At 40.4% G+C, this 18693-nt stretch overlaps 1 protein-coding gene across 1 annotated transcript in view; it reads right to left on the bottom strand.

The window, feature by feature from the left end:
- Positions 1-12870, bottom strand: part of CLSPN (claspin) — a 34128-nt gene extending 21258 nt beyond the window's left edge. Inside the window, exons 1-8 of the mRNA XM_012642216.1 lie at positions 12859-12870; positions 9849-9957; positions 8879-9327; positions 8109-8270; positions 7348-7425; positions 6958-7030; positions 5572-5680; positions 4811-5388 (exon numbers count right to left, since the gene is read on the bottom strand). Coding sequence (XP_012497670.1) covers positions 4811-5388; positions 5572-5680; positions 6958-7030; positions 7348-7425; positions 8109-8270; positions 8879-9327; positions 9849-9957; positions 12859-12870 — 1570 coding nt within the window. The remainder of the gene's footprint in view (positions 1-4810; positions 5389-5571; positions 5681-6957; positions 7031-7347; positions 7426-8108; positions 8271-8878; positions 9328-9848; positions 9958-12858) is intronic.
- Positions 12871-18693: the final 5823 nt, after the last annotated feature.

Raw genomic sequence — 18693 nt, forward strand, 5'->3', positions numbered from 1 at the left:
ATTCTCAACTATTCTCAATTAGTTTTTCATGGGTTTCAGTCTCCCTTTTTTTTAATTCCCTATTTTCAACATCTCACTATTGGCAATCTTACTAAATATGGGCAAGGTCAGTTTTTTAAAAAAGGAAAATGACAATCAAGTCAGTGATGTAATTGAGCAGCAGGACTAGAAAAAGTCTTTTGGTGAAACTGTTATGCTAGCACAATTGGTACAATGAGAAAGGAAATCCCACTTACAGAATACCACACACCCAACTTGTATACAAATAGGAATATATATATATTGGGAGCAGTAAGTTCATCAGTCCAGTGGTAATAGAGCTTTTCCCCTCTTCTCCACTGCTATAGCTCAGAATTTCCTTCTCCTTTCTCACTCAGCCAGCTGCTACCTGGCACCATCTCCTACTCACTCTGCTTAACACTTTATACCATTGCGGGATCTGTGGTGAGAGAGTTGGCAGTTAGAAAGAGAAAGGATAAAGAAAGCAAAAGGAGAAAAATGCCTTTAGAGTTGAGGGACACGATATTTTCACACGGCTTTCTCTTCCATGACAAAATGTCCAAGATACTTCAAGTTTGGTTAATTTTCTAAAATGCACTCAAATCGTACTTAAGTAGTTTTGTGACTAGCATCTAGATGTTTTTTCTTTCCCTAGAGGGTCTTACTGGAAAAAAAGAAAAACTGGAAGGAAATATTTTTATCCTGAGTCACTAACATTATTAGCAGCAAAAAGTAACTCCAAAGGATGGTATGTTTACATTACAAACAAAAGAGCAGAGAGAGAAGCTGTAAGTCTATCTCCTGTTTTGTAGTCCTTCAGTAACATTGAAAGCAAATGCTCACCTCTCTGCCTTGGTATCTCCTACTAAGCTTCCCAGACTCAGCTCCTTTTAGAAGCTTCCTTGATTCCCCAGTCCAAGTAAAGTATCCTTTCTCTAAACAGAAATAGCCAGGTCATTATTGGTGCCAATAGAATAAAAGAAATGGTTGGGTAGGAAGATCACTCGGGACCTAAAATAATGAGGCAGGAGATGCCTTCATTAATAACCGTAAAAAACTAGAGTCCTCAAAGCTCTTCATCCCCCAAACAATTGGAGCATCTACTTCCTCTGCCCTTTATTACGTAACACAACCATCACCCTCTTCATCCTAAAATTCCTGTTCCTCTCCCTGCATCAGTCTTTTCCCAGCACCTCATCTCCTCTCTAAGCAAAAAAATCTCTGCTCCACTTCAAGTCTCTACCAGTAGCTTGGATCTCATTCCCATTTCTCTTAGTGGGGAAAGTAGAGGAATTGGGGGCAGAGGTTATTCCTTGTTATTGCAAGCAACAGGAGTAATACATTTCTAACACCATAAAGTTTAAATCTACATGCATTTTCTCATGGAAACCTTACTCCATATGAGGTAAAGAAGCTGAGCTGTTCTCACTCCTTTTACTCTCATTCCCTTCCAATGCATCCACCACACCAACCACCAGATTGAACTTCCTAAAATGAATATCTGATTGGGTCATTTCACTTGCTAAAAACCTTTCAATGGTCCTCTACTAACAAAAGACTAAAGTCCAAACTTCTGGCATAGCATAAAAGCCCTGAATGATCTGGGCTCTTGTCATCAATTCCTTTGCAGTCTTCACTTTGGCCAGCCAGAACATCCTGTGCTTTCTATTATATCATCTCTGTGTCATCTGCAGGTCTGTCGCCTCCACCAAGAAAGATCTCACTCACCTCTCTGCCTTGGTATCTCCTAGTAAGCTTCCCGACTCCCCAGTCCAAGTTCTAAATGCACCCTCTGTAAGTGTCTACCTTGATCACAGCACTTAGCACCCAGTATTGTAACAGTCTGTTTGCCTATCACTCCTGCTACACTTTAATTTCCTTGAGAGCAGGGACTGTCTTACATGAACGAATGAATGTTGATTGATTCTAACTTCAAGTATATCATGGAATAGGTTGGTCTGGAAGCAACTTTTATATCCTTTTGTGTTTTGTTTTGTTTTTTGAGACAGGGTCTTGCTTTGTCACCCATGCTGGAGTGCAGTGGAACGATCATAGCTCGCTGCAGCCCCAAACTCCTGGGCTTAAGCAATCCTCCTGCCTCAGCCTCCCAAGTAGCAGGGACTACAAGCGTGTGCCACAACACCCAGCTAATTTTTTTCTTTTTTATTTGTTGTAGAGATGAGGTCTCACTAGGATGCCCAGGTCTCAAACTTCTGGCCTCAAGCAATCCTCCCACCTCAGCCTCCCAAAGTGATAGGATTACAGGTGTGAGCCATTACGCCTGGCCTATGTCAATTATTTCTAAAGGTAAACGTGTTCTGAGTTAAAAAAAAATAAGTGCCCACCATGTTCCAGGCACTGTGCTAGGTCCCTTTATAGCTACATATATTGGAAAAATAACTCCTCTTTGAACCTCAGTCTCTTATTTGCAAAATACCTGGAGCTATGAGAATTAAGAAAGATAACTAATAAAGAATCTACTAGTGTTAGCCGGGCGTGGTGGCTCACGCCTGTAATTCTAGCACTCTGGGATGCCGAGGCGGGTAGATTGCTTGAGTTCAGGAGTTTGAGACCAGCCTGAGCAAAAGTGAGACTTCATCTCTACTATAAATAGAAAGAAATTAGCCAAACAACTGAAAATAGAAAAAATTAGCCAGGCATGGTGGCGCATACCTGTAGTCCCAGCTACTTGGGAGGCTAAGGCAGGGGGATTGCTTGGGCCCAGGAGTGTGAGGTTGCTGTGAGCTAGGCTGACGCCACGGCACTCTAGCCAGGGCAACAGAGCAAGACTCTGTCTCAAAAAAAAAAAGAATCTACTAGTCTCTAATATAGTAGGTACTCAAAATGTTTCTTCCCTTTTCTCTCAGTCTAGGACTATTTAGACAACTTCTAGTCCTACATAACAAAACTTTCCCTCAGTGTTCTAGGCAACATCTCATTCTCATGCTTCTTTGCTAATGGAGCTATACTAGTTCTATTACACAACCCCTCCACCCTCACTTCCAGCCCTGGTCAAACTGACTTTCACATGCTCCCAATATGCTCCATGCAGAGCTCTTTCTGTCCTTCCAAAAATGTTCTCCACCTCCACAAAGTCAATCCATTCAATCAACAGATTCACTAAACATATTTTACACACCAGATACAGCCCCTGACATAGCACCTGCCAACAATAAGCTGTTTAATGAAGGAGAGTTTTGATGTGAACAATTTCACTAATAATAGTAGGAGCAGCAACCACTATTTGCGTGCTTTTTATGCTATCCATTTGTATGCATTATTTTAACAAATCTTCACTATAGTCCATGGCCATATAGTAGTGTTTGTTTCAATTTTTTTTTTTTTTTTAAAGAAACAGGATTTCACTATGTTGTGCATGCTGGTCTCAAACGATTCCTCCACCTTAGCCTCCCAAGTAGCTGGGACTACAGGTGTGTGCTACCACAGAGGGTTTTTTTTTTTTTCAAAGATGCCTGGAGAGGTCAAATAAGCATACCCAAGTTTAAACAACTAATAGTATAGTCCAGATTCAAATCCTGGTCTTGCTACAGTCTAAGCTCTTAACCACTATGCCATACTGCCTCAAGACAAAGGAGGGAGCACCCAACTGTACCTAAGAGTCAGGAAGTTTATTCAATATGGTAATACTTGAATTCAGTGTTGAAGGATCATTCATTCATTCAATAAATACAAATGCCTCAAATGTGTCATCCACTGAGGAAGCACTAGGAATAGAGCAGGGAACAAGACAGGAGATCCCAAGTCACAGTACAAAGGGAAGGTCGTGAACAAGTAAGTACATCCATCTACTCTTCAAGCCTTCCTTTAACCATCCATTGGAAGAAACTTCTCCCTCCTCTGAACCCCTATAGCACTTTATTCTATATGTTTCTTTCAGAAAATAATATTTTTCCCTTTTCTTCATGTTAATTTTTTTAAATTATCAATGATATGCTCATTATCAAAGATGTCACTTACCACTTTCTCCCTTGTATTACTGTTATCTGCATACTTATCTCCCCTACTATAGTGTGAGCATCTTAAGTGTAGCATAAATGTCAGATTTATCTTGCTATGCCCCACTGCATCTTACATGCAGTAGATACTTTAAGTTGAATGAGTGAAAAGAAAATGAAATTCAGTTTTGCAGACGATGTAAGCAAGCCAAAATGTTTTTCTTTAGTTGTGAAAAACTGGCTCATGCCAGTAATCCCAGCACTTTGGGAGGCCAAGGCAGGAGAATCGCTTGAGGCCAGGAGTTGGAGACCAGCCTGGGCAACATGGTGAGACCCATCTCTACCAAAACAAACAAACAAACAAAAAATAGCTGGGTATGATGGGGTGCACCTGTAATCCCAGCTACTTGGGAGGCTGAGCCAGAAGGATTGCTGGAGCCCAGGAGTTCGGGTTACAGTGAGCTATAATCACACCACTGTCCTCCAGCCTCAAGACAGAGCAAGACCCTGTCTCAAAAAAAAAAAAAAAAAGATTTGACACAAGATCATAGAAAAACTTAGAATTTCAGGTTGGAAAGGCAGAGATAAATTCCTAAGCACCATAATACAATAACAATGTACCTCTTTTATATATTTACTATCAACAGGCTTCTATTTTAAACAAGCCTTAGACCATTCTGATACCCTGATAAGTTTATCTAAATGGGAATCTGCCCATATCTGGTACATCTGTAGAAGATCGTGTGTGGTTATTGGTTTCTCCTGTGTTCCCTGTCCTCCACAGTGGCAAATAAGCAAAAGCTGCCAGGATAAATCACTCCAGGGAGGCTGCCACAACTTAAAGGGTTACTTACCTCTGTTTGTTTCAGGTTCTTCAAGTATCACAAAGGAGTCCTCATCAGCACCCAGCCGAGGTTTAATGGAAACATCTACTCCCAGTTGCTTAAGTCTATCCAGAGTAAACCTTCTCGCTTTTTCAGGTGGCACAACTGCTAATGATTTAGTTTGCTGCCTGGGCTCTTCCACTTTCTCATCTCTTTCTTCTATTTTTTCCAGGCCTTCTTCACCCTCGGGGGTATGAGGTTCAGATGTCACAAGCCCTCCAGCCCGATACTCCTCACTGTGCTTGTTTCCCAGGAAGCAGAATTCCTGTTGCAATACTGAGCTGTCCCCAGGTGAAGTTCTAGCATCACTCTGCTTCTCTTTCTCCTGAATTTCTAGCTCTTCACTTCTCACCAAATCCTTATTGCAAGACTCATCTGATCTAGTAATGATCTGAGGTTCCTTTGAAACCCCAGGGAGTGCGTTAATTTCCACTTCATTTTCTGCACCTGTTGTCTGCTCAGAACCTTTGCCATGGTCACTGTTCATTTCAGTTGTACTTGCAGTGTCTATGATTTCTTTGTGATGGCTTGACTGATACTTAGATGACCTAGAGAAGAGAAAATGAGCTGGAGTTAAAAATTATCCTAAATGTGAAACATTCTCATCCCATAGCACATAATAAATCAGTTAAATCACTTTTAAGGGAAAAATCTGAACACTTTACTCCAGATGTTTGGTACAAAACTGAATGTTCATGAAAATTATAATCATCAGAAAAAAGGGTTCTTACTTCAGTAGTGCCATGGCATTTCCCTGGCAAATGGGCCGGGGTTTACGTTTGAAGAAGTCATGAATGGTTTTATTCTCAGGCATATGATATGGAAGATTAAGTGCAGACTCTATAAAATGGAACAAAACAAGCAAATATATATACTGTATGTTCTGCAATGTCACTGCATATTCAGTTAACCAAACAGTATAACCAAAGCCATCACAAGAAACAAAAACTAATCCTGCTTATAAAAAAGGCAGGAGCAAAGTACAAAAGAGCTCCCCAAAGACCCGTGGCTTTTAAACCTAGTTGTGAAATCAAAATTATCCAGGAAGTTTTTTAGAAATACAGATTCTTAGATCCCATTTCAAACCTATTGATTGCAGTGAGTTATGATCACGCCACTGCACTCTAGCCTAGGTGACAGAGCAAGACCTTGTCTCTTAAAAACAAAACAACCTAATGAATCAGAATCTCTGTGGGCCTAAAAATTTATAATATATTTATCAGTCCCCCCGTTATCTGTGGAGGATACATTCTAAGACATGCAGTGGACCCCTGAAACCATGGATAATACTGAACCCTAAGTATATTATGTTTTTTGATCTGATAACTGAGAGGGCTACTAATTGACTAACAGGCAGGTAGTATATACAGCATGATACACTGGACAAAGGGATGATACACATCCTGGGCAGGATGGCTCGAGATTTCATGACAGTACTCAGGATGGTGTGTAATATAAAACTGATGAATTGTTTATTTCTGGAACTTTCAATTTAGTATTCTTGGACTGTGGTTGACCATGGGTTACTGAAACCGCAGATAGTGGGGACAGGGACTACTGTATCTGAACGCCTCCTAAAGGAATCCTGATGCAATCAGTCCACAGACAATCATCAAAAACTTCCTCTTGGCCGGGCGCGGTGGCTCACACCCGTAATCCTAGCTCTCTGGGAGGCCGAGGCGGGCGGATTGTTTGAACTCAGGAGTTCGAAACCAGCCTGAGCAAGAGCGAGACCCCGACCCCGTCTCTGCTAAAAATAGAAAGAAATTAATTGGACAACTAAAAATATATAGAAAAAATTAGCCGGGCATGGTGGCGCATGCCTGTAGTCCCAGCTACTCGGGAGGCTGAAGCAGAAGGATTGCTTGAGCCCAGGGATTGAGGTTGCTGTGAGCTAGGATGACGCCACGGCACTCTAGCCCAGGCAACACAGTGAGACTCTGTCTCAGAAAAAAAAAAAACAAAAAACTTCCTCTTTACCTCCACTACAGTTCTGAAAATTTCTTCAGTTTATACTAATGTTCCAAGGGCTTTAGAACAATGGCCATTCACCAAGATCAATGCTAAACTTGATATTATAATCTGAGTTCATACTGGGAGTGTTAAATTTGCATTACCTCGAATAAGGCGCTGAGTCTCACTATGCAGTTTTTTTAACGCTTCCTTACTTAATTTGGCTGCCTTTCTTTCCTTAAAGAAAACAAAAAGTGAGACTACATTAATTATTCAGAAAGATAGATATTCATCCCTCAAGAGTTCTCTCTAAGAAAAGAGGAGAAGGAATAATAAACTCAATACAGTACAAACTCAAGGCACTCATTTAATTATATTTGCAAGTCTCAGAGAATTAGTTCAATTCAATCCATATTTGTGTTCCTACTATGTACAAAGCAATATGTTGGGTACCAGGAAAATATGATAGAAAGGGCAAAATATTTATTCCTGAGAAACCCATGATCTCCTGTGGAAAGGGATCAAAGTGACTACTATATAGGGCTCTACCTCACCTTCCTCACGGTGCCTTTTGATAACTCACTTTCTTCTTCAAATGAACAGACCCCACTCTCCAAAGGCAGTTCCTTTTTCTAAAAGAGATTACAAGTTGATTATTAGGACAAAAATTAAGTTGAAATTAGAGGATGTTTCTTAGCTGAAGACTACTTTTGTACTTCAACACCGTATCATGCTACATTAATAATAAATCAATAATTGTCAAATAGAAAATTTAAACACACAGCATCCTATTATGCTTACAAAACAAATTGGATATCTCAAATGGAGCTTGGACCCTCATTTCTTAGACCTCTGATTATATCCTTCCTAAAGAAGGACAATGACTCCCAGGGAGCTAAAGAAAATCTTAGGAAGAACAATTATGCTTCCACACACTCAGGACAATGATGTTTTGACTAATGCCTCTCTTTGATACCTTTCCTGAAACCCTATTGGGTTCATTTCTCAAAGGCCGCAGGATTGTAAAATTTACATCTCTGTTCCATTATTTATCTGCTTCTTACCACACCGTAAAGTACCTTACTTTTTTTTCCAACATTCCTAAAAAGGCAATAACAAAGTACTAGTTTCTAAAGAAGTTAGCATGTCTATCACTTGCACTGCAAGTTTCCAAAATTAACAATTGAAAAACTTAAATCAATTGACACGTTTTTCTTCAGTTAAGAAAAAAATTAAGGTTGCAACAGGAAATCAAAAAATAAAGCAAAGGTCAGAAGCAGTTGGTTAGCTCTTATTGCAATCATGCTTTACTTGCCTTGTGCTTTTTTACTTTGTTTTTCACAGCTGCCCTTATTGATTCTAATGACTCTTCATCTTCCAATGAAGAGTTATTTTCCTCCTCCAACCCAGTTTCAAAAAGGTCTTTATCCACAAGAAGACAGCCACTGTCATTAAATGGCTGTTCCACACCATCTTCCTGTATAATGCATAAATAAAAAGCATAATCTAATCATTTAAAGCCTAACATTTCAGAATATCATATGGTAATTTGGATCAGGCCAGAAAAAGCCCGTGTTTCATTAACGGACAAGTATATGGCATCTAGAACATTCTTACTGGCATCTAGAACATTCTCACATTCTCTAACTCACAGTTATCCTTTGAAGTCCAAGCTATGATTTTATGCAACTGTCCAAAATTAACTTAATAAACAGTAAATTTTTTTGGAAGAGTAAATACTTATGAAACAAGTAGTTAAAAATTTGAGGATGGTTTTTCCAGTTAGCAAACAAGACTTCTAACTGATGGATGCATAAAAAATCCTCCTTTCAAAGTTAATTTTCATCAGGTCTGAAGCAACAAAAAAAACCACTCCATGTGCTCACAAAGAAAATCAGAAACCCGATCACAAGAAAGAACTGAGAAAAAAACAAAAAAAAAAAAAAAAAAGAAAGAAAGAAAATCAGAAACCCATTTATTTGGAAGTATTCCCTGCATATCCAAAATAGAGAATAAAACCTGTAAGTTTTAAATCACATACTCTCCATCTACCTGAGCAATAGCAAATTATTCTTTACAATGTACCTCATTTTTTGTTTCCTTCTTTTTTAGCTGCCTAATTTTTTCCATTTGTCTCTCCTCCTTCTCAAGTCTTCTCTTTGATTTTACTTTTGCTTTTCCTCCAGTTCCTTCTTTATCACGAATGGGCTTTTTGGAACTCTTTCTGTCAATGGTAAAGTCCAGACAGTTTCCAGACTGCTGACTCAGCTCTAAGCAAGGTGTCACTTGGCTTTCAAGATTTTCCTGATACAAAGACTTCTCTATGTCACTTTCATCACTGTCTGCCAGAATTTTGTAAATCCTTTTAATTTTTGCTTTTTTCCCAGCATAAAAGTTCTCTTTATTTTCTTCCTCGGCACTGTCATAGGTAGTTTTCTCCACATAGGCATGGATGTCATCTGTTTCAAAATCACTATCTTGTAGTGCCTTCCTGTTTTTCAATTTCTTACTCACAATTATCTCTTCATCTGAATCTGGGGAAAACAGTTTTTTTTTAAAAAAAGTATACAATCATTTGATCTTCCTCCTAGTCCCACTACTCCTCAAAAATATATTCAATTATAAAAGTGATATATTGCCTTGTGAAATTATGTAACTACTATTAACAACTGATTGTAGCAAAACAAATCTAAAAATACATTTCAAAAACATTTACCCTGGAAAAATGTCTCTTACTGGGAAGTGTAATTATATATATTTACAATGTGTAAAGTTGTTCTCATCCTTCTGGCAGGTGTTAAAAATACTTTTACTATAGCATGAACTCATCTGACCAAGCAATGTGGTAACTATTAGACATTTTATACAGTCCAACAACATAATAGAAATGGATAGGTACAAGCACTGTAATTTTGCTTTTATAATAAACAATAAGCTTACAGCATTAATAATTTAATAAATCAAGAAAATAATAAAATTAATCCAATCCATTTATTAATACAACGTGGGCTCCCACATCCTATTCCTAAAAATAAAAGTACTGAATTTTACAGACCTCCTTCACTCCAGGGCCCAGTTGTTTCACAGCTGCCCTGTCCACTATCTGAAGGACTGTCTGCTTTTTCTTGTGAAATGACTGTTGGAACATTGATTTCTAGATGAACCTAGAAAATAAGAATATACTTTGCATCAACCAGCAAGTGACAGAAAGCTCCAGAAACATGACACACAAATCATCACAGGATCATCAACCTGAACTAAGGAAAGAACCAATACAATGGTCCTCTGAAGGGATGACATTTAGAATTACTGGACAAAAATAAAAAATTCAGTGTTCATCTTAAAGGATGCTAATAAAACCAACTCTCTGAGTAATGGTTAAAAAAAAAAGTGAAGAGAATCAAGCATTTATTATGCTTTTTCTGTGTGAACTGTTCTTCAATATAGCAAAATGATTGAGGGGAAGTTTTTCTTTAGGGAAATACCCTAGTTAAGCAATGAAGAACTGATAGAATGAGATTATCACAATTTTAGCAACCCTCAGTTAATAACAGACCTAGGCAATAACAATTAATGACAGCTAACATCATCAAAAGAGAAACAACCAGACATTATGTGCAGCCTAATAAAAGTACCCAATACCACCTATAAAGTATTCTTGCTAGAACAATGGAATCTGAATCTGATCAAGCATCTAGATCTAACTACCCATTTACAGGAAATAGAGGGAACAGGGGAACATGTTGAATGATACCACAGAGATGCAATCTAGATGTGAGAAACTCCACAGATCAAATTGGTTGGTTTCTTTAATAAACTGCATGGAAAAAAGAGGGAGAGGGATCTGTAGATTAAAGAAGGTTAATACAGAAGACATATATAAGTGTGTGTGTGTGTATATATATATATATATATATATCTCAAAAATTGCAACATGAAGACTTTGGATGCTGATTCAAACAAAAACTGAAAATATATAAAAAATAATTATGCTAAAGTAGCATGTAAAAATACAGAAATAAAATTTTAAAATATATGTATGAGTCAAAGAATCTGAACACTAACTAGGTATGTTTTAGGTGTGCCAATATTGTGGTTATCTTTTTTAGAAAGCCCTTGTCTTTTAGAAATGCACAATGAAATATTTGTGGATGATATAATATGCCCGGGATTTTTTTCCAACTAATCCAGTGAGGGGGAAAGTGGGTAGTGGTATAAATGAAACAAGACTGGCCACAATTTGATAATACAGGTTGAGCATCTCTAATGTGAAAATCTAAAATGCTTCCAAATCTGAAACTTTTGAGTGCCAATATGATGCCACCAGTGGAAAATTCCACACCTGACTTCATGTGATGGGTCACAGTCAAAACTTGGTTCCACACACAAAATTATTTAAAATATTGTAAAAAATTACCTCAGGCTACATGTATTAAGTGTATATGAAATAAAATTGAATTTTGTGTTTAGGCTTGGGTTCCATCTCTAAGATATCTCATTTTATACATATGCAAATGTTCCAAAATCCCCCGAAATCCAAAATCCACTCTGGTTCCAAGCATTTCAGATAAGGAATACTCAACCTACAGCTGAAGTTAGGTGATGGGCTCATTATACTAGCCTTTCTGTTGGTATAGTTTGAAAATTTCTAAATAAGAGGTTTTAAAAAGTTACAAGTGAAAATTGAAGGAGGGGGTGTGTTAGGTTACTTGATTAGTCTGTGGCCAAGCTGACCCTATATGTCTCCTACCTCCTTAGTGTTCTCAGGTCTCTGCATCAATTTATTAATAAGGGGAAAATATTAACATCTGTAATGTAACAGGGCACAAGGTCTCCCCAAGAGGTTTCTCAAAAAACTATTAAATTGATTTGAATGTTTGCTACAATTATTAATAATCAAAGATAACATATCTTAAGGAATCACTCAGAATTATCACGTATATACTGATAATCCTCCCAACAATCCGAAGCAGTAAGACTTAGTTCTGTTTGTGGATGTAGAAATCGAGTTTAGGTAACCACACAGCTCAATACGTGGCCATGCTCTTAATCACAATTCTATTCTAGGCAATCTGCAGCAGTGCCAGCAATGTCAAAGAGGAGGACCAGGAACAGGGTGCAGTGAGGTCTCAGAAAACTCAGTAATCAAGATAAATAATATCTTTATGCAATATTTTTTAAAAAATCAAATCAACAAACAATGGTTCATGAGGTCAGCCTCCCGCTTTAGGAAATAAAGTTTTATTGGAACCAGGTGAGTGAGGCAGGGTCATGCAAGTGCGGGATCAGATTTTGTCTTTACCTAACGTTTGTTATTTTGTTCAACATCAAACCAGAGAATTTGCATTAATTTTGGTTTTCTAAAATACTGCATTAAAATATGATTTCCATTTGATCACTAGGTTTTTGGGGGGGCCTCTTAAATTTTGTTCCCAAGGTGAGAGTGTCTTGCCCTATCCTGGCCCCGGAAAGGACACAGGCCTGGAAACAGACGTGTTTTCTATGCCCAATTTCGTCAGCGAGCTGCCAGCCACCAGCTGGGCGTCCCGACTGCTACTTCCCCACTCAGGGCCCGGTCGGAAAACACAAAGGACCAGCGCACAATGACCTCAATGGCCCCTTCCAGGCCCAATTTCGAACTCCCTAACACCCCCCCCCCCCCCCCAATTTACAGACAATCCCGCCTCGCATCCCATTTCAGTTAGGCCCGCGCCCCCTCTCTTTCCCGGCGCCCTGAGAGGAGGAGCTTCCGCGGCAAGAAACGCGCCAAAGGGGAAGCCGGGCGGCGGCGGCGGCAGGCCGAGCGGCCAGCAGCGCGCCGCGGAGACCCGGAGCACCACCGCCACCCGGGCCTAAGAGCAAGAAGCGGGCGGCGGGACCAGACGCGAGGTCGGAGCCCAACCCGGCTGCGTCGCTAGGCCGCCGGGGCCGGCGCGGTGAACGCCGGGAGCGTGGTCCCCGCAGCCCGAGCGCTCAGGCGCTGCCCCAGCCCCGCCTCGCCCCTCAGCGCCCGGCCTCCGCAGCCTGGCTGAGACGCATGTGCATCAGCTCAACTGAGAACCCACCTCGCCCGTCATGACTCCTGCCTCCTCAGGGCTCCGCTCCGGACGAGGCAGTCACCAGTTCTCTCTGCCCAGGCGCTCCGGCTCCCGCCGTCTACAGCCCGGTAGCGCCTTTCGAGCTTTCGCGCCCAATCGGAGTGGCGGCCCCACCTCGCTGGTTTGCACCAATCCGGAGGGGGCTTCCCAGTGATGCCCCGCCCCCATCCGGTCCACCAATCGCAAAGCGCCTCAGGCCGCCCTTCCAGTGTAATCTGGGATGGGTTGGCGGGTCGCTGTGGCTCCTGTCAGCTGAGCCTGAGCGAGGCTGGAGGTTCCCTGGAAGCTAGTAACGTGCCAGTGGTGGTCTTTGACCTTTAATCTTTGCCATAGATCGAAGGCTCACATTAAGTGCAACTTGAGGAGTGAGACCTCCATGGGACAAGTGAGCTGGGAGAAGATTCCTGAGCACCTGGGAGTGACCTGAATCTTTTTTTTTTTTTCCTTGAGACAGGGAGGGTCTTGCTCTATCGCCCAGGATAGAGTGCAGTGGCACGATCATAGCTCACTGCAACCTGAACTCAAGGATTCAAGCACTCCTCCTGCCTCAGCCTCCTGAATAGCTGAGACTACAGGCACGTGCCACCACGACCAGCTAATTTTTTTTAATTTTTTGTAAAGACGGGGGTCTTGCTATGTTGCCCAGGCTATTCTCAAACTCCTAGACTCAAGTAATCCTCCTGCCTTGGCCTCCCAAAGTGCTAGAATTACAGGCCTGAGCCACTGTGCCTGGTGAAAAGAGAAATCTTTTATTCATTTTTTTATTGTGGTAAAATATACACAACATAAAATTTACCGCCTTAACCATTTACAACTATACAGTTCAAAAGTGGGCCGGGCGTGGTGGCTCACGCCTGTAATCCTAGCACTCTGGGAGGCCAAGGTGGATGGATCGCTCAAGGTCAGGAGTTCGAGACCAGCCTGAGCAAGAGCGAGACCCCGTCTCTACTAAAAATAGAAAGAAATTATCTGGACAACTAAAAATACATATATAGAAAAAATTAGCCGGGCATGGTGGCGCATGCCTGTAGTCCCAGCTACTCGGGAGGCTGAGGCAGTAGGATCGCTTGAGCCCAGGAGTTTGAGGTTGCTGTGAGCTAGGCTGAAGCCACGGCACTCTAGCCGGGGCAACAGAGTGAGACTCTGTCTCAAAAAAGAAAAAAAAAAAGTGCATAGTACATTCACATTGTTATACAACCAATCTTCAGAACTCTTTTCATCTTGCAAAACTGAAACTATACCCGCTAAAAAACTTCTCATTCTTCCCATCCTCAGGAAACCTTTTATTTTATATACTGACTTGTGCCAAGCTAAAGTGAATCTATTTTTGGAATTAGCAAACTATTCTCAATTTTGGTGAATGGCACCATAATCCATCACTTCCCAATCCAGAAACGTGGGAGTCACCTTGACTCCTCTCTTACTCCTCAAGTTTAGTCATCCAACGAGCCCTGTTTATGAAATTGATAGATGGCAACAAGGGAAACATCTGGAATGTTCACTTTATAGGGATTAGCCTGAACTGGTCCCATAGATGGCTTTGTGAATTGAGGTCAATCATTTAGTTTCTCAGAGCCTTGTTTTCCTTATTTGTAACTAGAAACATTGGGTCAGATCATAATTCTCAAATAGGTTTAATTGGCAGGACACCTAGAAGCGCATTACGGCACAGGAAACACTTTGTGGTGTTGACATTCTTAATCTGGTCATATAAATCAAGAAACATTTTCACTAGTAGGATCTATCATTACATCACAAAAAGTCAATATTAAAAAAGCAATTCCGAGATTATAAATCCATGAAAAATAAGCCATGGAATTTAACATGCTCAGCCAATTCCAAAGTGTTCTATTTACAGTTGCTCCTTGGCAGATAAACAAAAGCAGATAACAAAGGCTTAAGAAATCTTGGAGGGACATAATTGACTAAAATTATGTCTTTTACTTCTTTTTCTGCGAATTGAGAAAGGCTACCATGTTACTTTTTGAGTACTACTATTCCTCTGGAGTAAAGTTTGAGAACTGCTTGATGTTCTCAAGTCTTGTGCCTCTAATTATCTTCGTCCCTGGAGAAGCACTGCCACCATGTGGCAGGTCTTGGTCACGTCTTTCCACCCATTGCCTGTAGCCACTGAATCTTAAAACCATTTGGGGGTGGGGAGTCATTTTAAGATTGTTCAAGAGTTATTTAAACATTCCTTTGGTGGGGTAAAATAGCCGCATCCCCCAGCATCTAATTTCAAAAATAAGTTCATACCATAATTCCATACAGTTCTAAAGCTTCTCTTAGAGAGTACCCTGCTTGAAGGCCAGAGCCGTTTTTCTTGCTTAATGTAGTAGCCCCTGACCTTTAAAAAGGGCACGGATCTGAAACATAACGGGTGCTTACTAAATAATCGTTGAATGAGTGGTTAAAATACTATGACCTAAAAAACAAAAACAAAAAAGTGCCAGGGCATTTTCCCAAGATGTAGGAGCATGCAAACGCACACACACGCACACACACACACACACATACCATCAGCTATTCTGTGTACAGAAGCTCCTTTACCATGACTTTGGTCAAGCCTAAAATACCTGTAAAATATTCATTTACTCATTCAACAAACGTTGAGCGTCTATTTTAAGCCTATATTAGACACAATGAATATGAAGACATAAAATACAGTCTTGTTTTCAGAGAGCTTCCCACCACCAGTTAGAGACAGGCAAGTAAACGAGTATGTGCAATATGGAAGCATGTAGAAGCAGTTGCAGGGTACCTGAGGGAGGCACAACTGACTTTGTCTAAGTCAGAGGGAGAAGACTCCTGAACTGTGTTTCAAAGATGAATTGGAGTTCTCCAGGCTGGCATGGGGAGGAGAAGGCATTCCAGCTATGTGCAGGGGCTTGATAAAGCATGTTATATTTGTGGAACTGAAAGTAGGTCAGTATGACGAGGGGGAAGAGGGGAGGGGCCAGAATGAAGGCTAAACAAGTTATGAACAGGTTAGGGAATGGGGGTTAAACAGGGAACAAAAGGTCTGGAATACTACGCTTAGCGTTTAGCTTTTAGACTGTATGAACTAGGCATCTAGGTAACTGGAATGCTTCTAAGAAGGAAAGTGATATGGTCAGATACATACATGCTTGAGAAAGATTATTCTAGCAGCATATGAAGCATGGATTGGAAGGGGATTAGATTGGAGGCAAGAAGACCAGTTGTTTAAGTGGGAGATTACGGGAACCTGAACTAGGTCAATGGTACTAACAATGGAGAGGAGGGAATGGATTGGAAAAAAGAGACAAGAGTGACAGGGCTTGTTAAATGATTAACCTTGAGGTGCAAGAGACAGTGGAGCTGATGTGACTCTAGTGACTCCCACATTTCTGGACTGGTGAGTGATAGATTGCAATGCCATTCACCAAAACTGAGAATATAGGTCACTGATTCCAAATATAGACTCACTTTAGCTTGGCACAAGTTAATGTGTAGAATAAAAGATTTCCCAGTTCTAACTCACCCCTGTCCACCCATTGTCCAAACTGTAGCTCTTTCTCTTAGCTTTTCTGGTGACTAAAGAGGTGGTCCGCAGGCCCAGGTCTGTCTCTTCATTCCATTTCCAAATGGCTATCTTCACAGCAGCCAAAACCTTAATTCAGCAGCTTTTTATATTCCGTATGTTTTCCATATATTCCATATATGTTTTCCTTCAATTCCCCTTTCCTTTCTAGATACCTACCCAGGAAAAATGTGTAAGAGAAATATCTCTGTCCTGCTATATTCAATTTTTTTCCTCCTTAGGCTTTTAGCTTCAGTTTTTGTAAAAACCCAAGTGTTTTCATAACCAGACCCTCCCCTAAAGAAAGTTAATGTCTTGGTGGTGCAAGTAGTGTTTATTTAGACATTAGCATGCCCAGGATCTGAGCAATCATACTTCAGTTACATACACCTCAACCAGTTTAGGGAGACTCTATTTACTTATGTACATCTAGGGAAAAGGAATTTTACCAGAGAAGGACAAAGGGAATCTGGTCCATTCCTACTTTCTATTAAATTTCAGCATCTGCTTATGGATTGGCTAATGTCTGACTCCCTTCAGACATGCCAGATAATTCAACTGTACCTAGAGTCTTATAGGAATATAGTAACTCCTTCAAACACAATATAGTTGGAGTAGGGGAACGAACACTTTCTAAGACAGCAGGTGGTACTGGACAGACAAAATAATATTGTGCCCAATATAGGCCAAAAGGATGGTTTTACCAGTGTTATTCAACCAGGCGATTTATCATGGACATGACAAAACTCTATTGGCAATTTGTAGGTGAGGTCCAGGTTGCTAAATGTCAGCAGGAAACACTGAAATAGGCAAAGAGGAAAAGAGAGGGTATTTTAGGCAAGGAAAATGGAATGGGTAAGTCAGGGAGATAGGAATTATTGTAAGATTTTTTTTTTCCCAGAGACAGGGTCTCACTCTGTCACCCAGGCTGGAGTGCAGTGGCATGATCATAGCTCACTGTAACCTTAAACTCCTGGGCTCCAGTGATCCTCCTGTCCCAGCCTCCCAAGTAGCTGGGACTACAGGTACGCACCACACCATGGCCAGCTAATTTGTTTCTTTAATTTATTGAAACAGTGTCTCACTCTGTCTCCTGGACTAGAGTGCAGTGCTATCATCATAGCTCACTGCAACTGAAAACACCTGGGCTTAAACAGGCCTCCTGTGTCAGCCTGCCAAGTAGCTCAGACTACAGGCACACACCACCATGCCTGGCTATTTTTTCTATTTTTTATAGAGATAGGGTCTCACTATGTTGCCCATGCTGGTCTTGAACTCCTGGCCTCAAGGGATCCTCCCACCTCGGCCTCCCAAACCGTCAGGATTACAGGCATGAGCCACCCCACCCATCCCAGATCTGTACTTTCATCTGGTATCATTTCCCATCAGTTTCCAGAACTTTTTAGCATTTCGTATAATGCAGCTCTGCCTGAAACAAATTCTCTTAGCTTTTGTCTTCCTGCAAATGTTTTTATTTTGTCTTCATTTTTAAAGGATATTTTGGGGGTTTTTTTCTTCTATCACTTTAAAGGTATCATTCATTGTCTCCTGGTCTCCATTTCTGATAAGTCATCCATTCTTTGTATGATTGCTCTGCTATATGTAATGTGTCTTTTTTTCTCTGGCTACTTTTAAAATGTTATTTTTATGTTAGTTTGACTATGATATGTCTAGGTGTGGTTTTACATGTATTTATCCTGCTTATGATTTGCTAAGCTTCTTAAATCTGCGCATTCTTTCATCTATTTTAGAAAAATCTCAGCCATTATCTCCTTAAATACTTCTTTTGCTGATTTTTCTCTCCCCTCTCCATCTGGGACTCCAATTACACATATGTTAGAATGTTTAATATTGTCTCAGTTCTTGGACACTATGTTCCATATTTTCACTCTTTCTTCCTCTTTGTACTTTACTTTGGATAATTTATACTGACCTGTATTCAAGCATATTGGTCGGCCCTCTGCTGTGTTCAGTCTGCTAAGACCATTGAAAAACGTGCTTCATTTCTTATTTTCATTTCTAGCGCTTCCATTCGGTTCTTTTTTATAGTTTCTACCTCTTTGCTGAAATTCCCCATCTGTTCATGCATTTTATCCACCTTTTTCACTAGAACCTTTACATATTTATCAGAGCTATTTCAAAGTCCTTGTCTGATAATTTAAAATCTGAGCTCTCACTTCATCTGTTTCAAGTACTGTTTCCTCTCTTGACATGGGCCTTTTTTGTTGTTGTTGCTCTTTGTGTGTCTCATAATTTTTTAT

This window comes from Propithecus coquereli, unplaced genomic scaffold (genome assembly GCF_000956105.1).
Source record: "Propithecus coquereli isolate 6110/MARCELLA unplaced genomic scaffold, Pcoq_1.0 Scaffold178, whole genome shotgun sequence".
NCBI classification, from domain to species: domain Eukaryota; kingdom Metazoa; phylum Chordata; class Mammalia; order Primates; family Indriidae; genus Propithecus; species Propithecus coquereli.